Raw genomic sequence first — 24882 nt, 5'->3', positions numbered from 1 at the left:
CAGGCTGAAGAGAACATTTCTGTCAAAAAAAAAAGAGACTTGCATATAACATGGCACAAAATCTTCTGCAGCACCTTCTGAAAAAGCATCACACCACAGATGACGCAACTCCCAATTTTAGAGGTGTAACTGAAGCAGAAAAAAAAAAAGGCTCTCAAATCGAGAAATACTCTTAAACTTGAAATGAGAATAAAATGCAAAAAAAATTAAGTTCTTTCCCTTTGAGGGTAACGGGTCTAACGCTGGGGGGGGGGGGTCCAGGGTCGACTAGCACCTTGCAACAGAGTGCCAAACTGAGTGCTGGCAAAAGGATCAAACGACTATTAGATAAGAGGAATTTAACAAACACGACACAGGGATTATAGCACTATGTTCCAATGTGATCGACTCTGTGCTCATGGAGGGTTTTATAAAGTGTGTTTCTCTGGCTGCGGTGAGGTTTTCTCCTCATGATGAAGTGCAAGTTGGCAGAAGATCTTCTAACGGGATATGAAATTAGCCACAGCCCCTAAATAAAGTAAGACCCGGTGTGGTGAGGGAATTTGTTTTCAAGTCAACTGAGGGGATGGAAAAGCAAAAAGACAGATGGAGTGGGTGAGAGGATGATAGAAGATGCTCCCGGAGGTCGGTGTGTGGTGTTTACCCTGGGGGGGTCGGCCTGCAGGGCAGCCAGGTAGTTCTCCAGGGCCAGACGGCGCCGGTCATTCAGCATGGCCTCAACCCGGGCGAGGTGAGTCTCCACCAGCTGCTGCTTCTCACTGGCTGCCTCCTCCTCCAGGGACTCAACCATGGCTTGGAAGTGCTGTAAACCAAATAATAAAAATGTATAAATATGTATCTGCACCTTAAACAGAATGACACACCAAAGCTCTTTCAACTTGTGCGGCTCTCGGTTTCACTCATGTCGCCTCTTGGGCTAGTCAAGGGAGTTGGGGACTCATTTAGAAGTCTCTCCATTCAGACGGTGCCCTAATTTAGCCTCAGAGTGATAAAGATAGAGCAGCCAGGGAGAAGAGATGTTTAATGGCACAGGGAGAGAGGGACCCGAGACCTGTGAGCCGTCATATCTCACCCAAACAAAGGAACAAAAGGGGGACCTCCCAGGGGGCAAGATCAGTGTCTTACCTGGATCAATGTCTGCCTCTCAGCCTTAGGCAGGTTCTTCGCCTGGCGATCAGCCTCTTCCCACTCTTTCCTTACCTAGAACGAGAGAGAGACAGAGAAAAGGAAATGAAACTACAGTAGCAAGGAGGAAGTTCTTCTACAGTTACAGTTTCAGAATGAGACGCTGGGCTGCCAGAGGAAAGTTTCTGCAAACGTAGGCTGGGGGGACTTTCATTGCAAAAAGAGAAGTGACACTAAAATATGACTTCCCTCTTTGCACAATTATTTTAATCAAAGGTTCAACATCTAGGAGATACTAGAGGAATGGTAGGATTTCATGCCTGGATGTTCAGCTGAACACAAACAAGCTGAAGAGACCTCTGACTCTTTCTTCTACTAACTAAATGAATCATTAATATAATTAAGTTACTATTCACATTCCTAAATACCTCAACTTTATTTCACAATAAATGCCTAACAGGTCACCTGACAGTCACTGAGAACAGTTGATCCTCTGTATGTAGTCTATGAACTCATGAGGATTTTTAATGAAGCCTTCATATTGAGAAAATTCAATGAGGACGTATTTCTTCTAATATATGCCTTCTTTCACACCATTCGTGGTTCAACAGGTACATTTTACAGATGTTGGAAGCCTCTCATCTCTCACTTTCAAAGAATGCAATCTATTTAGCTGAACTAAAGTCGTGGCAGGAGGATTATATATGCTCACTAGTGATCTAGGAAGAACATGTTGATGCTTGATAACACGATGTCCTTCTTTGTTTGTTTGATATTATTTGTTTCTGTATTTTTATTATTTTTCTTTCTTTTCTTTTCTTTTCTTTTTTGTTAAGTGCACTCTCTGTTACTCACTTTGCATAAATGTAATAATAATAATAATACATTTTATTTAAAGGCACCTTTCTCTGCACTCAAGGACACCGCACAGATATATATATATACATACACAAATTTACATTAAAGGAAACAAAATCAAAGTCAAAATGAAAACAATATAAACTAACAAAGGGGTAAGAAAAAATAGAAACAATAACAAAATGACAGAGCAATTGGAGTCAGACGGAGTAGGCGGTTTTGAACAGATATGTTTTGAGTTGTGATTTGAAATGGGGGAAAGAATCTGTGTTTCTGAGTTGAGGTGGCAATGAGTTCCAGAGACGGGGAGCAGAGCGGCTGAATGCTCGGCTCCCCATAGTGGTGAGACGGGCGGAGGGGACATGGAGGAAGAGGATCTGAGGGAGCGGGAGGGAGTGGGAACATGGAGGAGGTCGGACAGATATGGGGAGGGGGGCGAGGTTGTGGATGGTCTTGAATGTTAACAGGAGGACTGAATACGGAACTGAACAGGGAGCCAGTGGAGCTGTTGGAGGACAGGAGTGATGTGGTGGATGGAGGGGGGTTCGGGTAATGATCCGGGCAGCTGAATTCTGGACCAGTTGGAGTTTATGGAGGGATTTGTGAGGGAGGCCGAAGAGGAGAGAGTTGCAGTAGTCCAGACGGGAAGTGACAAGGCTGTGGACAAATGTATTCATTTGCTTGTCTCTGTTTGTCTTACTGCTGTTTTTTAAATGTTAAAATGAATAAAATTTGGTGCCTTCTTTGAAAAATGTATGTAATTTATTTTACTTCTCAATATGTTCTTGGTATTTTAATTACCTATTATTATTATTTGTTTGTTTATTTATTTATTTTATTACTATTATTTTCATGTGTGTGTATGTGCATGTATGTGTATATGTGTGTGGATATATATTTGAATTTTTACACTTTTTGTTCTTTTACTTTTTCCAGTTATTTATTTTCTGATGTAACCTTATTTATCATATTATAGTTTCACTATCCTTTATTTTTCTGCTGAAGTATTTATCACTCTTTTGTTTTAAATTATTATCACATATTATTATTGGCTTGTTTTTTCATTCATTTACTTATTGTGCTTCTTATACAAAGACATCACTCTGGCATCTCTCCCTAAGCATGTTCACTGCATGTGTGTGCATGATTGTATGTATATACCAAAAACTGTGTGTGTAGCATGTCCAAAAAAAATTGCACAAGTGAAAAAATTTAATTTCCCCCATGGGGATTAATAAAGTACTTTTCTTTCTTACTTGAATTGTTTACATTGATCTTTTGTTTGTAATGTGTAAAAAATGAAATAAAAAGATCTTTGAAGAAGAAGAAGAAAAATGTGCTTTGTAAATATAATGTTTAGAACCATGCATCATTTTTATGTATTTACTCATGAGAGCATGAACAGAGTAAGTGCTGCACATTTTGGTAAGATGCCTCCAAACAGTCTGTTCAAAAAGCCTGGTGAAATATTCTTTGATCCTCATGTTTTGACCAAACCAAGTGCTGTGTTCACTTTGTGCTACTGATCCATAAAAGTGTACTTATTGTTTGTCTGATCAGTGAAACGGTGACCTTGTAACTCACCCTCTCCATGCGGTTGCGATGCCTGATCTCCAGCTGCTCCTTCGCCCTCTGGAAGCGACTGTGCTCTTTGTCGTCGGCCGGAGTCTCAAAGTAGATATCCACATCGTCGGTGGGCTGAGGAGTGGGCGGCAAGGCTGAAAAATTCACAGACAGATGGTGAGTAGGCATGGCTGCAAACTGACAACCAAGCAGACAAACAGACACAGAAACAGACAGAGAGCCAGACTGGCTGACCCAGGCAGACACAGGTGGGCAGAGAGACAAAAACAGACGGACAACCAGGCACAGCAAGAGAGAGAGAGAGCGATAGAGTTGAAAGTGGGTGCAGATTGAAGATGGACAAAAATCCTCGGAGAAGCACTCCTCTCATTGGTGTTCTTCCACCCTCAGTAACTCTGATAAATTTAAGAGAATCTGACAGTCTTTCCTTTTGAATTCCTTTCATCGCCCTGTCGGCTTTCTGCTGACAGGTCGCATCTCCAGCACTAATGGAAATATCTCTGCGTTTGACGTCTGGGTCATCCGGGGCGAGGCCAGAGGGCTCCGTTCTGGGTTCCTCGCTTTACAGTCACGCAGGACTCACTCCCTGTACCGCTGTAAGTCGCACAAACAATACCGTTGCAGGCTCGCAAACAAGAAGAGACCTCATCGTTTCACCTCACCATCAAAAAGCAGGAGGCACGGGTTAACAGAACAAACTCCTTCTTCTCCAAAATTAATGCAAAAAAAAAAGGAGGCATCCAATTTAGTTTAGCCTGTGGATTTGTTCCAAACTGATGGAAATTAATGTTGCTATAAGGTGCCAAAAAAAAAAAGGGAAAAGGTGCTTGTTGACATATGTTTGTGGGTTTTATCAAAAGTGGTGGTGTTGCTCTGTGAGCAGACACACAGGATGTTTACAGGCAGACAGACACACGGAAATATGAACAGATGGTGAGAAGGAACACTGGCACGCAAATAAAGAAGGACACACAAAGAAAACCAAAGAAAGTTTGAAGCTGCATGCACATAAATCAACACCAAATTAAGCAGTAAGGAAATTTCATGTGTTTTATAAATATATTTTCTAAAATTGTACTGTCTAAATTATGTTTTATTTTGTGTCCCTTTAAAAAAGTGCCAAAGTACTGAATTAGAGATCATTATGATGATACCAACCTTTGATTCAAGGAAAGTATAACCTGTATATTTTTTATTTCCTGTTATTTTATAGCCTTAATATTTAATAAATAATAAGCCTTAGATAATATTAAAATTAAAACTAATAATAATAATAATAATAATAATATAATAATAATATAAATGACAATACTACTACTACTACTACTATGAATAATAATAATAGTAATAATAATAATAATAATTTTAATAATAATAACAATTAACAATAATGATAATAAAATTAACAATAAAAATTATAAATAACAACAACAATAATAATAATAATTAATAATAAATAATAATAATTATAATAATTTTAATAATAATAACAATTAATAATAATAATAATAATTTTAATAATAATAACAATTAATAATAATAATAATTATTATTATTATTTTAATAATAATAACAATAAATAATAATAATAATAATAATAATAATAATAATAATAACAATTAAAAATAATAACAATAATGATAATAATAACAACAACAATAGCAATAGCAATTAAAATTATAATTATAATAATGATCTCAAATTGCAGGTGATAATTAACAAATAAAAAAATAGAACATGGTGTGTTGTGATTTCAGTTTTGTGATTGTTCTGGTGAAGGTAGCATGGTAACAACAAATGCACTGATTTAATGAGTGACAGCTAAAAAATGAGAGAACAGGTGTTCTACTTCTGAGTCAGCGACAGACTAAATGATCCAAATGCGTTTTCAGCAGAGAGTCTGCAGCAGAAACACAAACAAAGAGAGAGGAGTGGGTTTCAGACCGGCCTCTGTTATGGGTGAGACTTACTCAGGCGCTTGCACACGGCCATGCAGTACTCCTCTGAGTCGAAATTGTTGCGGTTGCCAGCACAGCCGCCATATATGAAGCGCACACACTTCTTCTGGCTCAAGTCGAAGTGCCAGCGAGGCATGGAGGCGCGACAGGGGCCGGTCTCAGCCTCCAGGGTGCACACCGCTGCCGGAGGACAGCGTGTTAGATCATCCGGCCACAAGGGGCAGCACTTAATTCCAGTCTCAGTTATATTAACCATCAAGAATCTCCCATGCAACAGAATCCTTACTAAAGCTTCATCTACTAATGAAACATGGTCACAAAGAAGAACAGAGTTTTTTAAACGTGTGCAGGATTTGCAAAAAGATCGTCTACTGCAATCCACTGCAGCAGAACAGCACGTCACTGTGCCTGCAGTGAGCTGAGAAACACTGTTAATGCTGATGTACAAACTTAAAAAGTTTAAATGGTATGATTGATTGTAAGTGGTAGGCAAAGAGCCAATATTAGAGAGAGAGAGAGGGAGAGAGAGAGAGAGGGAAAGGGCTGTAACATTTTAATTTAAAACAACTCAATACAAACCTTTCACTTCCTGCAGAGTCTTGTCCTCATCTTGGCTTTCTGACATTTTGTTGCTCTCTCTCTTCTCTTCCTCTTCCTCCTTATCCATGTCTTCATCCTCATAGACATAGTTGTACTCCTCCTCGTCTTCCTCCTCTTCGTCTTCGTCCAAATCCACTGGCTCCTCCTTTTGTGTGGGCTGCTCGTCGGCTGGTTTCTCACTGAGGAGGAGAAAAAGGAGGCGGAGGTGATTGAGTGAAGGGGTTGCAGCCAAGAAGGGGAGTGATTTATCAAACAAGGCAGAGCAGCTGCCATAGGTCAATGTCACAACACTTTAATTCATCCAGATGGCCAGTAAAGCCCGGCCTTCACATGGGATGTTACTCTCGCAATATTTCAAAGACGTGCTACGATCGTGAACACAACCACACAGATGCAGACTTCACGCCCAGTCACCTGTCCTCCTCCTCCTCCACCAGGTCAGCCTCGTCGATTTCCTCATCCTCTATCTCCTCCTCTTCATCGTCCTCCTGGGAGGGCAGGGAAGGCGGAGCCGCCTCCCCGCCGCGAGAGGAGGGGCAGCACACATACTCGGTGCCGTGGAACTTGTCGATGCCACAGGGCAGCAGCATGCCGTAGCTGTGCAGCTCCATGGAGCTCTTGGCGCAGGCCTGACAGAGCGGGAAGAAACAAAGAAAGTGATGATGTAGACTGAAAAAGAAAACAGGGGTTGCAGATTGATGAAGCTGCTGGGCTGCTTTGGCTTCCCATTGCTTTAAAGTATCAACTTCAGCTTTGTGAAGGTGACATTTGAGTCATGGTGGGGAAAAACTGTGAAGCTATATCCACTCAGTCACATAATCTTGTTGACATGCTGCAGAGAAGCTTTTGAGAGCAAAAACTCCCTGACATTTTCAAAATGGCAGAACGTTTTTAAAATCAGATTAAACCTTTTTATGTTTTGTTATCTAAAGGTTTGGTTTTCTGCTGCAAGAGACACTTAAAACCTTAATGTTAATGATATCCTCTTGCAGCTTTCGGCAATCAAAACTAGGGCTGTCAATCGATTCCAGTATTTAATCACAATTAATCGTATGATGTCCATAGTTAACTGGCGATTCATCTCAAATTGATCAAACATTTTTTTATCTGTTCTAAATGTACCTTAAAGGGACCATTTTCAAGTTTTTAATACTCTTATCAACATAGGAGTGGACAAATATGCTTGCTTTATGCAAATGCATGTTTATTATTATTGCAGCAATCCAAAACAACATGACAAATACTGTCCAGAACAATCGCCACACAATATCAAAGGCACTGCTCAAAAAATATGCTGAAAGGGCATTTTGACCTGAATGTAACATTAGGGGAGAACGGGGTTGGTTGTCACACGGGTTGGTTGGCACACTCGTTATATCTCGCCACCAGAGGGCGCTGTCTCTCAAATTGGGGTATGGACATTTCCAGAATTAGGATCAGAGCTCACCTACATAGTCTTCTCTGGAGTAAGACAGCTGAACTTGAGGTGAGAGGACTTTTTGTGTTTTTCATGTCAAATTGTAAATATTCAGCTCCTCAGTATTTTTCTTCTAGGCTTTTAAATGATGGGTTTATAACAAAACAAGTGTTACCCTTACAAAGTGTGAGGGGAAAGCTATAGTTTAGGTTTTTATTAGCGAGCTAACTACTTGCTAGATGGTTGTTAGCCTTGATGCTAGGAAAAAATTCCAGTTGGGGTTGATTGTCACATGTAACGCCTGGTTGAGTCGGCCATTATTGTTTGGCCTGTTTGTTTTGTTCTTTATGTTGTTATATAGGCTGACCTAAAGATTTGTTTCCTGTTCATGTTCCTTGCTCATTTTATGTTAAAATGCATTAAGTTATGTAGGCCTATCACTTGTCAGTGCAATTAAACTTTCAAATTTAGTTCTGCCTTCTTGCCTTTTTTAAAAGATTTTTCCCATTGAAATACCATTGTGACAACCAACCCCATAGTGTGTGACAACCAACCCCATAGTGTGTGACAACCAACCCCATAGTGTGTGACAACCAACCCCATAGAGTGTGACAACCAACAGCATAGTGTGACAACCAACCCCATAGTGTGTGACAACCAACCCCACAGTGTGTGACAACCAACCCCATAGTGTGTGACAACCAACCCCATAGTGTGACAAGCAACCCCATAGTGTGTGACAACCAACCCCACAGTGTGTGACAACCAACCCTATAGTGTGTGACAACCAACCCCATAGTGTGTGACAACCAACCCCATAGTGTGTGACAACCAACCCCATAGTGTGTGACAACCAACCCCATAGTGTGTGACAACCAACCCCATAGTGTGACAACCAACCCCATAGTGTGTGACAACCAACCCCATAGTGTGACAACCAACCCCATAGTGTGTGACAACCAACCCCACAGTGTGTGACAACCAACCCCATAGTGTGTGACAACCAACCCCATAGTGTGTGACAACCAACCCCATAGTGTGTGACAACCAACCCCATAGTGTGTGACAAGCAACCCCATAGTGTGTAACAACCAACCCCATAGTGAGTGACAAGCAACCCCATAGTGTGTAACAACCAACCCCATAGTGAGTGACAAGCAACCCCATAGTGTGTGACAACCAACCCCATAGTGTGTGACAACCAACCCCATAGTGTGTGACAACCAACCCCATAGTGTGACAACCATCCCCGTGATGGGGTTGGTTGTCACAATGTGTCAGAGTGTCTTTGATAGTTAATTGCCTCTTTGTTACAATGAGTTGGAAAATGAGAGGGATACACATTTCAAGCCAACACCTTAAGCTTCAATTTAATGTAGGAATGACTATTGAAAGATGTTTTGATGATGAGCAATCATCAAAGTAATACTACTGTAAGATGAGATTTATTGTTCTAAGTATTTGTATCATTGAGTTCTTTAATGAAGTTTGAAATACTTCTATTTCATATATTGCACTGCCTCTTTAAGGTTGCTCAGGGTGATATGATTTTGAGTTGAAGTGAAGGTGTCACATGTGTTCAATGTGCTTTTGTCCTATGTTGAGGAAGAGTCATTAAAGGCATCACGAGAACCATGTGGCAGTGCTTTAAAGCTGAACATGCCATTCAAAACACCCTCTTTATTCATGTCTTCTTGTCATACACAATGTCATGTTACTGCTGTATCGATTCCTGATTTCCCAAAACTATGGGGCGGGCCGAGGGTCATACACAGAACGTGCATGCATTAATTGCGCTTCAAATAAATCAGTGGCGTTAAGGAGAATTTGAATTAACACGTTATTATCGGGTTCATTTCGACAGCCCTCATCAAAACACATAATATGGACAAAGTAACACATAAAACCACCTCTGAGGTTGTTTCATATGTTACATAGAAAGAAAGAGCACACAAATGCAAAAACAAAACAGGTGCAAATTGCTGTTTTTGACCTGGAACATGTGAGAAACATGTGATTCTAATGTTAATAGCACCATCAAAAGGGCCCAGCAAAATAGGAAGCCCAAAGAGAGACCGGTTTGTAATCCAGATCCTGATTTATTCCATTTAGAAACATATATAACTTTCAATATGTCTACTAGCTCTCCATCCTCCACAGATTTGATTCATGATAGTGTGATAGTTAGTAATAGTCCCCTGCAGTAACAGTTGTATCTACCTGCATGATACTGATCTTGAAGGTACCTCCTTTACAACAAACTGCCTTAAAATGATGAATCGGCCTCAGTTTCAGAGAGTAGTGTCATTTATTTTTGTAACAATGCTGTGCTTCCTGTCGCAGCTAAGACCTCGAAGCACAACTTCCCTGTAACTGATGACTGCTAAGAAACTTCACTGGAGGATTAGCTGCCCTGCTTAAGAGCCTCTCTGAACCAGTTGGCGAGGTTGTTTTTGAATCATTTTTCTTGCTGCGATATTCCCGCTGATAAGATTTATGGCAGCTCGGTTGTAACAAATTTGTTATCGACTGCAGGTACTCGGCGCCTCTGGATGTCACACTATCTCAGGCTGCAGATGATGCTTGTGTTGAGGCATCAGTAATAAGTGTCAGGGTAAGAGTAAGAGTCAGAAAGCATGATGCAGGGAGAAAACCCAGGGCACACGGCCTGAATGTACTGCTGAGGTCAGAGCGGCCCTCAAAGGCCGGCTCTGGAGCTACCCAGGGGGGGATTAGCTGCATTACAGCCTCAACACTAATCTGATTAGGAGCTGAAATGTGAGGGCTCCCTGTCAGCCTGTGATCAGAGGCCTTGGAGACTCCCAGAGACAGGTGGAAAGATATTAGGGAAGGCTTGGAAAGTAATAAAAGCCTGACCAGCGTGAGAGGGAGTTAAGTTTAATTTCTAAAAGTTAACTTCCTCTTCCTCTTCCCACAGGACTTTTCTCTTCCGTTGTTCCGCTATCTCTGAGCCTCCCACCGTTTCCTCTGAAGTAATTCCTCCTTACCTCTTTGGCCACTCCGTGCCACTGCTGATGGCTGACGCACATGTCCATACGCTCCTTGTGGAAGAACTTGCACTTATCTGGGACCAGAAGCACGTCACTCACAAACTCGCCCACTGCAACAACAAATCACACAGAGCAGTATGTCCGTTAGTCACGCCAACTATCTGCCAAAAAACATCCCTCCTCTTCCCGGTCACTGTGATGGTTAAACAATAAATCATCCAGAGGGACTAAAAAAGGAATAGCAGATGAAATGAGAGGAAAAAAAAGGGACATGATTTAATAATTCATAGCTGCCTGGTCCTTTACATTTCATTACAGAGGTATAACAGAAAGGGCATCTGACACCTGAACATCTGTCTGTGCAGCTGAAGCAGGGAAGGATTCATCCCTCCTCTGAAGCCAAAAATGTGTAACTCTGCAACCAAAATGGCAGCGCAGAAAATCAGGTTTCATGCTGTGACTCTTTTAACACAGTCCAAAGTCTCCCTGTGAGTCAATGATGTCATTTGCTTGATGAATTCAATCCCGACATGTTTTATTCATAGAACGAGCTGACAGAACAGGCCGACAGAAATGAAAGACACGAAAGGCTTCTTGTGAATACCTATGAATAGTTTCAGGCTGAAAAGCATGTGTGTAAGCATATGGCACAGGGGTCATAAGAAAGATTAAAAAGGACAGCGTCTGCCGATAGGCTGGCAGCGTGACGAGCCGCTCAGGTAGAAACGCTGGTGTCAGAAACAGATGGAAAGCCAGGCACAGAGAGAGAAAGGAGGAGAGGAGAGGATAAACAGCAGGTTTAGGGCAAAGTCCAGATCAGAGTGGCTGAGGAATGGGCGGGCTGGAAACACAAATGAGGGTCTGGAGGTTTCAGGATGAGGGCCGAGAGCTGTCCTATAACTGCTCATTTAGTGGTCGGCCGCGACCTCAGCCTAAGGCAGAGCTGCTGGAGTGCTTCATGTGAGTCAGGCGAGGCAGGCGGAGGGTGAAAAAGCAGTGTTTTGGAAAATGAGAGGGTAAGGTAGGAAGAGGAGAGAGCTGGAAATAGCAGAGGACTTCGGCAGCTGCTTCTCATCCCCGCCCAGGAGGTGCAGTAACACCCCCCTCACACAACCCCCGTCAACCCGTCAGACCCTCGCTCTCCTGGTTTTCTGCCCTGTGCCCACAGCAGGGGGAAAATCTCCTGAGTTCATTTTACTCAAGTGCTTCACTTAAGTACTGCCCAGTGCTGAAACGACCTAATTCGATTATATAGGTCGGATTATGATGAAACACAAACACTCAAAGGATCCTACTCCTGTTTTTTATTACAATTTGTAAGATTTTGAAATGATTTTAAGATATAAGTTTATAAAAGGTGGTGCATATTAATATCTTTCCTTAAATATCCACCTTATCAAGTTATTGCATTGAATCCCATCTTCATTAGCTGCAGTATTGTTACTGAATAGTAGTCCAATATAATATGAAATCTTAAGCATTGAAAGCAAAAGTTTTGGAGGAGTTTGAGATATATTTTTGGGGCTTTTTTTGCTTTTATTTTATAGGACAGCTGAAGAGAGACAAGAAATAGGGGGAGTAGAGAGCGGGGGAAGACATGCAGGAAATGGTCGACCGGCCGGGAATCGAACCGGCGACCCCTGCGACAAGGACTGTAGCCTCTATATGTGGGGCGCTTAGACCGCTGGGCCACCAGCGCCCCTTTTGTAGGAGTTTGATGATAACACTTCTTCACATTTGCCATCTCAGGGTTAAAAAATGAAGGTTTGACCTACATATTAAGAGTCTGTGTTTCAATAACATGCTCATTTAAATATATTTGACCACAGGTGCCCTCCTCTCCTCCTTGATGATAGTCTCAGCAACAGGTTCCTCACTCCTTCATTCTCCCACACTCCTTCATTCTGCCTCTCCCTCCGTCTCATCGTCTCCCTCTCGTCCTCACAGGTTACTCTGAGCGTGAGGTGGAGAAGGTTTCAGGCAGACACCTTGCGCAGACACACCGCAGTGTGTGATGGATGGTGGTGTTTGGAGAGCAGCTGTGCGCTCCTGCTCTGTGTGTTATTTGTGTGTAGTTGTGCACAGAGTGAGCATTAAAGCATGCACTCCTCTCTCTCTCTCTCACTGACCCCTCCTCTCTACCTATACTCTATTTATCCGACTTTCCTTTAACCTTCCTTCGTTTACACTCTCCGGTCCCCCAGACTGGCTGCTGCACTGCACTGCACAGGCATCTGAGGAGTGTGAAGGTAAGAATATACTCAGCGATACTTTCAGGACTGAGAGCTGGGAAATTCAATTAGGCCCCAACTAAGTTTGCTCATTGACAGCACAGGCGGCTATTCTGTTTCAGGGACTTTCAGAGAGGAAGCCTGGTGTAATCTAATTTAGTGTGATCCGTATGAGATCAGCAAATTCATGTAATATAATACATCACCACCTAACTCTCAGGTTTATTAACAAGGGGCTTAAGTGAGTGTTGTTTTTTGGAGGTGTATAATGATTCAAAAATATGGAGGGTTTTATTAAACTAACAAAAACGAAGGACAAAAGAGGCTGAGTGTTGTAGATCTTGCAATTAAGGATATCCAGTTTCAGCCTTGTGCTTTGATTAGAGGCAGTGTGGCTTCCTAATCGTTACGCTTTGCATCATGGTTTGTGGAGGAAACCTGATCCGCTACCACAGCAGGCTTACATGGGGGGGACACATGACTACAATACCAGGAGGCAGCTGGAGGCTAATGATGCATAATAGAGGTAACATTTGCATTTAACCCCAGGGTCTGACTTTCAGTGGATGCAAATAACTCTATCATGTTCAGCAGAAGTCTTAATAAAGCTGTGCTCCTCTTATACGTCTCACCTTTAGTCACCTTTTAAATATGTGCAATGTTTAATACGATGAGATTAGTGATCTGATTAGGAAAGAATGTAGTCAAATGTTTGTCCAGAACACTGTTTCACAGTTTAAGCGAAGAGCCAGAGGTGTGACGCTCTGAAACAAGTCTGAGGTTGTTTCTTTTTTCAACTCATCCACAATCATAAGACTCAGCACCTTGGATGATACCAGGGGGTGTCATAAGGGGCCCAACCCTTGGTTAAATAAAAAGGCTTAGTCAACAGGAAAGGCAAAGGATGCGTCACATCTGTAAAAGTAACTTATTAAATTCCAGTCTTTACAAAAACAAGACAAAGGAGGGAGGAAGTGGATCAAAGGTCAACATGGTCAGACTTGAACTTCATCTACCGCTGAAAGCTGCCAACAGAATCAGACTTCTGTTTAAAGCTCTCTGGGTGTTTTTGAAGTAAACTTAAGACTTAACTTTTTAATCTAGCTTTTAATTTGGAGTCATTTATTTTTAGCCCTGGACTGCATTATTATCATTATTAATATTATTATTATTATTATTATTATTATTATTATTATTATTAATAATTTATTTAATGTTTTTTATTATTATTTTAACCATCATTGCTTTAACATATATTTATCTTATTTACTTATTTTTTTATTAATTTATTTCTAGTATTCACCTGATCTTCCAGCATCTTTTAGAATAGATTTTAAGATTATTTTATTGTTTTTTAAATCTCTAAATGGTCTTGGCCCTTCTTATTTATCAGATTTGCTTTTATCATATGAGCCATTGAGAACCCTCAGGTCTTCAGGTAGTGGACTTTTAATTGTACCAAACATAAAAACTAAGACCCACGGTGAGGCAGCTTTTCATTATCATGGCCCACGTCTGTGGAACACCCTGCCTGAGGATCTGAGGGCTGCCCAGAGCATAAATATATTTAAAGGCAAACTCAAGACCGACCTTTTTAGTCTTGCTTTTAACTAATTTTTATTTTTATTCTTAATAGTTTTATCCATTTATTTATTTATTATCTATTTCAAATTTAGTCACTTTTATTCTACTTTATTTATTTATGTACTTATTTATTTATTTTAAGTCTTGCATCTTATGTTCTTTTAATGGTTTAATATTTTAGTCTTTTATTATCTTAGAAATGTATTTTACTTTCCTGTTTTGAGGTTTAACATCTTATTTTACCTCCAGTGTTTCCTCATTAAGATATCATGAGAGCGTTTCCTCAGTTCGTTCAGCAACTTCTTTTTATTTTGTATTTATTATTTTATTTTTTAATTGTTTTTATTACTATTGTTGCCTATTGTGTTCTTAACCTTAGGATTGTGGGGTGGGTTTGGGTTTGGGGCTGGGGGTGGGATCTTTTTCTTCATTTATTGTATTTGAAGTTGTTTTTATGTGCAGCACTTTGTGTTACAATGTCATTGTATGAAAAGCGCTTTATAAATAAAGTCTAAATGATTGAGCGTGATTTGATCTTGTTACCGCTATCTTAATTTTAACGCTTCTTTCCACTATTACTTATTTTATTAATTTGACTGTGTTGATTTTATTTTATTTGTAAGTATTTTATTTATAATCCTGCCTTTTATAATTTTACCATTGCTGTTGTTTTCTGTCTCTGTTATTCTGTGAAGCACTTTGGGCTGCATGTTTATATGTGTGAAAGGTGTGATATAAATAAAGGTGAGTTGAGAAAGTAAGAGAACTGAAATTAACATCTGCCCTTTGAAACTTCCCCACAGATCTGTTCACCCACAGTGATTCTCCTTCCCTCTTCCTCCTCAGTAAAGAGGCTGCTGGTGTCTCTTTTGTCACAGCAGGTTCCCCCCAACAAATTAGTTACTGAGCAAGAGACCACACACACTAACCAACACCACATCTGCTGCTGACTGTTCTCACCATTCCAGGCATAATAATAAAAATGTGTAAAATAATCCTCTGCTGTGTGACAAAGACATCACGCTGCAGGGATTAGAGTGGCACGGAACAAAAATCACATTCATTTGCAGAGCCGTTGTTTGGGTACAGGGGAACATGGAGGGATTGTGGCTCAGCGACTGAGGCTCTGCGTGGAGAGAGATGGCATACAGCACACCCATCTTTCTTTTTACACCGAGCTCCTTCCTTTGCGCGTGCATAATTCATACGAACCTATTAACTTGACATGTGTGCGAGTCTGGCTCTTTTAATCATATCCTTCAAGCTATAGCCTACCTCCCTTTGGTCTTTTCATTCCTTTTTGATTCTACTATAATTAATGTACACTGATGAATATTAGGCAGAACCTCTGATGTCCATTTCTCAGGAACACTATCTGAACATCACAAATAATGAATTATTCACAAGCACTCTTCATTGCACTTTGATATGATAGAGAGCCTCGACAAATAATGGGCTGTAGAGGCGAGGCGCGGTGAGCTGGCAGAGGCATGCCATGGCTTGCAGCATATGATCAGAGCCCTCCAATTAAGCCTCTAACATGCTCCATTACGTAATTAAGCAGAAACCCTCTCAATAGCCTCCTTCTCGCCAACACCTTATGTTTATCTCTCTCTATCTCCATCTGTCTCCTCTGTTCTTCCTTGTTCAGACTCCTCATTTGAAACCCGGCAGAGCAGCAGCGGCCTTTGTAATTTGATGGGGCATGAGTGAGCAGACCTTTAGCTATGATGACAAAAAATGTGCAGGAACAAGCAATGAAGCTATTTAATCATTCCAGAGGAGGTAATGGGTTTGTTTTAATTAAATGGCAGCCATGGCACAGTTGCAGAATCATAATGAGAGGTCTTGGCTTGTTGATGGATGCAACAGCCGGCCACAGTGCAGAAGAGAGGCTATCAGGTGTGGCAGGTAGTCTGGGGGAATCAGCTTCAGGGTGTATAATGAGAGCAAACTGAGGGATTTAGGAGACTGATTCTGCATGTGAACCTCTCTCATCTGTATTCCGGTCTCAGACAGCGAGCGGCCACTCCAGTTGTGGTGTTTGCTGTCCCATGAATTTCCCACAAGCCTCCCCTCCTGCATTTGCCAAAAATGCTCTTGAATACTCGCCCATTTCACAGTCCACTGCTACTGCTAATAGCTTTTTCATCACGGAAAGAGGCACAACTCAATCAGCAAGAGGATTTCAAACAGAGGAAGGGTGCTGGGAAGTATTTGAAGCATGGTGGAAGATGTTTTTTTTCCTTCCTGACAAAGCTTTACAAGCACAGAGAGCAGCCTTGTTTCCGAGCTCTATCCTCTGTTATTGCAGTCCTAAAAGAGAGAGCAGCAGTGTGCTGTGTGTCTGGAAGTTAGGGAGCACAGACATGCGGACTGGAAAGTCTGAGTCTCTCTGACATTTAATAAACCAGAATCTGGCCATGTTGCCACTGCTGATTACAGGGATGCTGCAGGAGACGGACGGGGGGAGAGAGGTGTGTATGACAGCACAGACCGAGAGGAAGAAATGGGGAGTAATAAAGCAGGACTCCTCACAGACCTCCCTCTTGCTGACCCTGTGTGTCTGTGTGAGTTTATGGCCACTGTCTGAGGGGGGAAATAAGATTGTGCTTTATTGCTCAACAAGCCTCACCAGCAATAATAAGCTTTCCCCTTTAGCCATCTTTTCTGGAAGACATTAGCTCCCATCCAGGCTGGATCTCCTCAATCTGCAGCTCAAGGCCAAGATTAGTCGACTGAATCAGACTCCAATATTGCTCTATGTCACCTCTGCCTATGGCTAAAATGTATCATAATCCCTCATTTCTCTATGTTGAATATGGGGATAATATATAAGAGGGGGGGACTCTATGAAGGGCCACTCCCAGCTCTTTAAGTGGTTTCCCCAGCCCTTCAGCTAGTTCTGGTATCCAGTCAAACCGTTTTTTGTACCAGGCTATAAACATGTTTATTATTGCTGCAGAGATCGTCCTTTTTGAATGGGTGTGTATGTGGTTTCTTGTGTTTCTGCAGCCAGCCTCTAGTGGACGCTCCACGAACTGCAGTTTTTAGCACTTCCACATGGGCTCCACATTCTAAGACCTGAGGTTGCTGCTTTGTCTTACCTAGGCATTTGTAAGGCACCACGATGTGGGCGTGTCCTTTGCACACCTTCTTCTCCTTTTTGCACCAGTTCTCAATTCGGATTGGCTGATTGGCTTCCACCACGTTTGTGATTTGAAGCTCAGGATACATCTGTTGGAGAAAGAAGCAGAGAGTGTGTATCAAATAATGAAGGATGAATTTCTGTGCGTGTGTGTGAGAGAACGAGAGAAAGAGAGAGAGAGAGAGAGAGAGGGGGAGAAGATGCGTTAAGTGGAGCTTCAATGGGATCCTTTAATCCATGTTTTATACTCTCTAGATGCCATCTGCTCAGCCATGAAAGACCATGCAATTTGCAGTTTCCCCAAATGCCATCAAAATGTCATCAATAAATGCAACTGAAGCTTGCGGGGGGAAAGCTGCCTGAATATATATAGCCTTGCTTTTTTTCTTGGACAGCTGCGTAATAAACCATGACAGTAACACCAGCAGCCTCGTGGGTTAGGAGGAGATACAGTAGGAGAAACAAGTAAACAAGACCAAGGATATTCATTTCACAGGAAAACATATGCTTTATTGTAGAGACTGCTAGAGAAAATGTCAGTCACTGGGTCTGCTAATTCAAATGCCACCCACTACTGTAAATAAGTCTGGCTTTCAGCAACAGCAAACAGCGTCTGTAATAACAAAACACAGTGGAAGAAATCTGACTTTTCCACAGCAGTCTCCTAAATACAACCTCTTTACGTCCAAATCATCACTCTGTTATCTCCTTTCAATAAATAACTCTTAATGCCTGTAGATCTTACAAAAGAGACATTATTCTAATAATGATTAAACATCTCTCATCTTAGTTGCACTGTAGAGCTTCTTAGCAGAACTAATATGTCCTTAACAAGCCAGGTATAATCTTCACTGAAATGATCAAATTACAAATACAGAAGCAGAACAGGGTGACGCACAGGCTGAGCACTAACTTGCTGTATTTATGGCAGAGAGGACAAAAGTTTAAAGGGAAACAAGGGAGTAAGATTATCTGCTTTCTTCATAGGTTGAGGTCAAATGTAAAAGCTAAATTCAGCTCAGCTTGTCACAACCAAATAAAAACAGGGGACACAGCGAGCCTGGCTCTCTCTGAATGTAAAAAAAAAAAGGATCTCTGTCCTCTATTCGACTTTGGTGCTTCAGTGTAACAGTTTCATGAGACTGACATGTGTGAGGTTGGGGATATTTCTGTGCCTACGTGACTCACCTCTTGGCAGTACTGCAGCACACCCTCTTTGGTTCCTACGCAGCTCTTGGTACCGGATGGGTCTGGTTCCCAGCGGCCGGTCTGAATGTTGACGTGCATGTTGAGCTTTCCACAGAACATCGCCACCTGTGGCTCGGCCACAGCGAACCCAGTGCCTGCATTTGCCGCTAGCGCCTGCAGAGAGAGAGGAAGAAAGAGAGGAAGAGAGAGGAATGGGGTTAATGCACAGAATCATATTTGAGCCCCTAACAGCTGGAAAGTTTTACGGCTGACAGACTGGACACAGTGTGTTCTCCATGTTTCTCTCATAAACTTCACAATGAGCCGGACACGGACACAGCAGTCTGCTATGAAGTCTGGACACATAGAGCTGGTTCAGCTCGTGTACTGCAATGGATAACTGTACTCAATGGGGTGGAGCAACATCAGAACTGCCTGTCAACGCTTGGCTGCTGCTGCCTCTCCACTCTGCAGTGCTGAGAGCGCAGAGAGGTTCAGACGGGAGACGAATTTAATGCACCTCGGGAATGTTTGTCTAAGTTGATGTATAAATGAGAGGGGGTTGATTGGTTTTGTGCAGGAGTCTTTTTGCTCTGATGCTCTTTGAGTTACTGAGAGGCTGCACACAGAGAGCCGTTCGTCACGCTCTGCAAGACCGGACATTCTTTTGGAGGGCAGAATTTTGCTCATCCAGGTCCACTGGGACCAGACTTCCCACAAATGATGGACTATTTATCCTTTAAGGTAAACACTGATGGCTTCTGATCCAATCAGCTTGGGGAGACAAACACATATAAACAACAAATATTACATAATAAAAGCATACTTTAGACTTCTCTCCCATCTTTTCTGCCTCTAAACTCTCTGAACATGAGAGAAAAGCTGCTATCTTTCCATCCTGTTGTCTTTTCCTGCTCCTCCTTTGGCAGGCAGGAAGCAGGAACACTCAGTCGGCCTGTTCTTCACTGCAAATAACTTAACACCTCATAGACATCATGAAAAATGAACATCAGCTCTCCAAAGCGATTGTTTAATCGGCTTCCACACAATTGGCTTTCAAATGACACTCTGATGTGCTAGCATCAGTCATCTCATTAGCTCCTATGGAGACAATAAGTCACGGCTTGCTAACACTCGCCTGATGATGGGGATGTCACAGAACAGGACTCTTTAATGAATCAGCGAGGCGATGTAGCTCTAAAAGACAAACAATCTGAAAAAGACACACCAGGGAGCCTCCAGACAGGAAGTGGCATGGAACTGATCTCCTCTCGATTGTCATAATGTCATCAGGCTGAGTAAACAGGCATCAGCCCAAGAGAGAGATCAAGGGAACGAGCCAGGACTCGAATGTCTGACTGTTTTGCTGTGGCCTCGGCTTTGAACAGAAGCGAGCAGAGGTGTCCTCTGCAGCGGAGAGAGCTGAGGAGAAAACAGCTGAAGAAGGAGACTTGAGTATCACAGTGTTAGACAAAGCTCTCCGTCTAATTCCACGCAGGCTCCCGGGCTGATAATGGGTGCAGAACAGAGACGAGCGAGGACAAAACAAGTGCTGTGTAATCAGCAGTTGGCTGTGGCGTGTGATGAGCCGCAGAGCTAGCCAGAGCTGAGTCTGCACGCACACACAGAACTGAATACAGCTCCAGCCACACACACACACACACACACACATGGGGATACATTGGCACCAATGCAGATAATACACAAACACAAATCAAACACAGAGACACACGGGCACATGTTCTTCCATGTAGGTATGCAAACACACTCCACTTGGCCTGTGTTTCTTTGGCTCCTACAGGCACAACAGCCTCATATTCAACCTTTTTCCCCTCCTTCCTCCATCCCCAACGTCTTTGTCCTGCTCCACTCCTCCCTCTCTGCACCACCACAGGCTTGTTTGCTCTCCTCCCTCTCATTCCTCCCTCTCATTCTTTTGCGAGATTGGCTCGGGGTGTATGAGACACAGCACAGTGGTGGGGAGGAAATGAGGGACGCAGAGACACATTAAGGAGGGAGACAAGGGAGGCAGTGACAACCTGACCGCAACTCGACTCTGCGGCGGTGGAAAAACAAGCTTTGGGACCTTCTGGACACCTCTTTGACGCCACTTAAGTGTTAAAGTCCCCATGTGTGTTTAATTCTTTAAGCGGAGGTAGAGTTGAAGGGTTTTTACAAAAGCCTTGAATCTGCAGTCACATGCAGGGTTGGTACTTATGAAAAGAGCTGCTCAGGGTCAGAGCTGCTTAAAAATAAAGGCCACTAGGGGCAGAAGAGCGCACCAAAAGGGTTCAAAATCACACCGAGAGCTCAAGGATAAACAACAAGTCAGAGGAAGGCTTCACCTGAACCAGGAGGATAAGCAGCTTCCTAAAACCATCTGTACAGTCCCTCTGTAAGAGATCAGATTTGTTCTTCACACGCATCGTCTTTGAGTTTTAGTCTCATCCTGACACTGACAGAGTTCTTACTTAGTTGGATGTCATGGTCTTAGACAGTCTCATGACTAAGAAATTTATTTCAAACCCAGCCCAGCGGACAACTGAAGTGTCACAGTCACAATTTTTACCATCATCCCAGACTGATTTGTTCCAGCGGTCAGTAAAGGCCAGTGAAATGGAACCAGACGGAGCAAAAAGGAGAAGAAATAGGAGTTAGATTTAGACTGAAAGTGGAGCTGTGGATGAACACAAACCACAGACCGGAGCACGCCGTGAACCAGAGCCTTCGTCTTGTTTTTCTCTTCCCTCTGACATAACTGAACTCCTCTTTAAAGGTCACATTAAAATAACTTTGACGGTAATTTGCTACTGCAGTTTGTCATGTTTCCACATGAAACAAAGGCTGGGGGCAGAAAACTTGTGCCAATAGTGACTTCATCTCAGAGCGTCAGAGTCGAGAGACAGGGACTGCAAAGTGACAGAAGACCCTGAAGGATCCACGCCACTAGTTTGAGTTTAGTTGGTTGATCCACCTCTCGAACAAAAAAGAGGTACTGCTGATATTATTGATGATTGTGATGCTCACTGATATCTAGACAAACACACCTTATGACTCACCAAACACACTCACAACTGCTCATCCAGCGTGGGTTGGAGGAGTTATAAAATGGGAAGGGTTGGCTTGATTGCCCAAAAATCTGTAGTCACATACCGTAAGACTTACTAGGATAAAAGATGAGTCATTGAGGATGTTTTGATCGGTTACCGGGTAGAGGAAGGATGAAAACTGGCATGAAAGTATAAAAAATCACATCATTTCTACAGACAGAGCCTCAGGATAACAGTAAGGTCTTTCTCTTCTTATAGTTATGTTTGAATCACGATCATCTTGAACTTTAGTGCACGGAAATATCTGAAGTAAAAGCATCAACATTTTGAAATTCAGTGTTTTTCCTTCTCTCTCAAATCCAGCACTCACACTCAAAACTCACAGCTTCTGGAAAAACACGCTGCCACACCTCAGACGCGCTTCTTTTTCTCATTACTGACTCACCGAGAAATATAATATCAGGTATGTGTGTGAACACCTGCTGCAATGTGGAGGCTTGGCGAGTCAACGGGGAAAGACAAAAGAGGAAGAGAGGGAGTGGAAGTTGGGAAAAAAAGGAGGGAGGTATAGTGAGACAGAGGGAAGCTGGAGCAGATAGAGATGGCAGCAGGGACTGTGTGCTGATTGGCTTACATCCCAGCTTGACATATTATTCTCAAATGAACACAGACTGTAATACAATAAAGAATGGCGTGAGGCAGCGTGAATGCAGGAGACACCGGCCTGCCTTCACAGACGCTTGTCAAAAGCTGTGTGGGCTGAGGATCATTTAGATCATTCTCACTCTTTACTGCAAACACACACTAGTCTGTCGCTGCTTTTTCCCAGTCTGCCTGCCTGCAGCACACAAACATGTTTTATTAGCCTGCTCTGTACTCGGAGCCAAGTTTCACATTAAACAAGCTTAGACATGACGGTGCTTGTTGGGATATAACGCATGGAACATCTCATGAACACACAAATAAACGCTCTGTTTTCATTCCCTGTAACCTGTAACAGACAAACATACCTCAGGGGTCTGGATCCCTAATGAACACACGAACACACACAAATTGGGGGTTAATTCGGTCTTCATTTCAAGAGGAAAATATTACCCGCTAAAGGCGTTTTTCAACCGGAGGAACTTTACCCAGGAACTAGGGACTTTACCCCTGAACTACATGCGTTTCAACCAGTGCAACTAGGGTCTAAATTTAGTTCAGGGGTAGATATCTCCCCCCTAAAAAGCCCCTGCTAGGGGGGTAGTACTTTTCAAAAAGTCCCGGGGCTTTTGGGGGGCAGGGACTGCAAAGTTGAACATGTCTGATTGGTAGCTGAACCGCACTGTTTATTCAGCCTGTCGTCCACAATAACATCACACACATCTGTGATTCACTTGATTTCTCTTTCTTTAATTTGTTCTATCTTTTTTGTATGTGTGTGTACTTTTCAAAAGAAGAAGCTGTGATTCTTCTCTTGATTTAGCAGCTTGTAACAGTAGTCTTCTCACAGCCCACCGCGAATGCGTCTCTCCCGGTGTTACGGTTTTAAAAGTGACCCTGTAAACTGGAGACCTACATCTAAGCATGTCAGTGTTTGTGGAGTTTACACAGCTGTTGAAACACAGAGGGAGTTTTAAGATTCAATATCCTCATCAGATAAGTATTTAATGATCGTCTAAAGACGTTCATGAGGGATGCATCCGGCTGAGAGGCTCCAGTTAACAGGGTCGCTGTTATAACCAAAACACCGGCCGATCTCTGGCACGGCTTTTTGAGTTCAAAAGGATTTTAAAGCTGTGTTGAAACGTCTTTGCTACTCGTGCTTATCTCCTCTCACGTGTTGATTCAGTGAATCCATCTGTGATGAAATATAGCACCATGTAAAACAGCACCAGCTGAGTCTCTTCATGCTAACAGGCTAACTGTTGTGATACCCGCCTGTCCGTCTGCTTCTATGGTGTCAGCTGTGATGAATGGCCTCTGTCTTTGACTTACTGCCCTCTATTGGTCTGGTGGTGTAGTGCATTTATTTATTACTTCCTCCATACGTCACTGGCCTGATTTGCACAATCTACCCGGGACTTCAGCACTGCGGTCGAAACGCAGACAACAATGGGGCACAGGAACCTTTTAGTTCAGGGTAAAGTAGCTCTTGGTCGAAATGTACCTTAAAGCTTTGAGCAGAAGACTGATGTGATTTTCAGTAACAGCTCATTTGCTGTCTGCATCTCGTTTTCATTACAGGGTCTATCTTTTCCAACACATTCAGTATACTCAACTTTCCCATTTTTTGCCACACAACCTTCACAGCGTAACGCCGATCTTTTATTATAATTAGAAATACAAACCTGAGAGAGGGAGGTTAAATGACTTGCAGGATAATTTCCTAGTGACTTTCATTTCTGTCCTGCGAGTGATTAAGTGTGAGTGTAAATGAATGCGTTTAATGAAAATGCTGAACAAGGGTGAAGTGAATGAGCGATGAATCAGAAAGTCTCAAATCCAAATGAAGGCCTAACATATTCAGTGACAGCTCAGTGAATATTGTTTCACTGAGGAAGCAGGTCTTTGTGCTCCATGAGAGAAAAAAGCAGGAATGTTCTTTTCTAAATGTTTTGAAAGGGAGGAAATGAGAGCTGATATTGTCAACAATATTGATTGTATGCAGACTCCAGAAGGAATAATAATAAAGAAAGTTGGACTACTTGAGAAAACTTTCAGCAAAACAGAGGTAGCACTCCGTAATGAGGTTTCAGAGAAACCCGCCTGGGACTGGTACGGGTCAGCTATTACATGACCTACCACACAGCATCTGGGCAGGATCCAAAGAAGCTAATCCAATCTGCGTGTGTTTGTGTGTACAAGCATGTGAATGTGTGTAGGTGTGTGGTCTCAGGTCAGGCTCACCAGGCAGCATAATCAGCCGTGTTTGAGCTCAGGACACACACCGAGAAGACAGTGGGAAAGAGAAATAAATAAATGTGATGATGCCTGAATATACGCAGGGATTGGGGAGAGAGTCAAAACAAAGTTTACTCAGGATTCCTCTGTGGGGAGACGGTCTAATGAACAGGTTAGAGGCTGAGCTCTGCTGCAGGGTAATTTCGGGTAAATTGCCTGTGTCGTATACAGAAAAACCTCCACAA

The 24882-nt window shown here is 42.4% G+C and overlaps 1 protein-coding gene across 2 annotated transcripts in view; it reads right to left on the bottom strand.

Annotated features, from left to right (window-relative positions):
• The window catches only part of aplp2 (amyloid beta (A4) precursor-like protein 2), a 65745-nt gene that overhangs the window by 14032 nt on the left and 26831 nt on the right, over window positions 1–24882 (bottom strand). Inside the window, exons 2-10 of one of the 2 annotated variants that reach the window (XM_034700798.1) lie at window positions 18705–18878; window positions 17476–17605; window positions 10551–10663; window positions 6540–6754; window positions 6105–6304; window positions 5538–5705; window positions 3568–3701; window positions 1126–1200; window positions 644–802 (exon numbers count right to left, since the gene is read on the bottom strand). In XM_034700798.1, coding sequence (XP_034556689.1) covers window positions 644–802; window positions 1126–1200; window positions 3568–3701; window positions 5538–5705; window positions 6105–6304; window positions 6540–6754; window positions 10551–10663; window positions 17476–17605; window positions 18705–18878 — 1368 coding nt within the window. The remainder of the gene's footprint in view (window positions 1–643; window positions 803–1125; window positions 1201–3567; window positions 3702–5537; window positions 5706–6104; window positions 6305–6539; window positions 6755–10550; window positions 10664–17475; window positions 17606–18704; window positions 18879–24882) is intronic. The other variant, XM_034700799.1, reaches the window with a different exon arrangement.

This window comes from Notolabrus celidotus, chromosome 14 (genome assembly GCF_009762535.1).
Source record: "Notolabrus celidotus isolate fNotCel1 chromosome 14, fNotCel1.pri, whole genome shotgun sequence".
Taxonomy (NCBI): domain Eukaryota; kingdom Metazoa; phylum Chordata; class Actinopteri; order Labriformes; family Labridae; genus Notolabrus; species Notolabrus celidotus.
The sequence above is the reverse complement of the archived record's forward strand: the minus strand, read 5'-3'. Positions and strand labels throughout refer to the sequence as shown.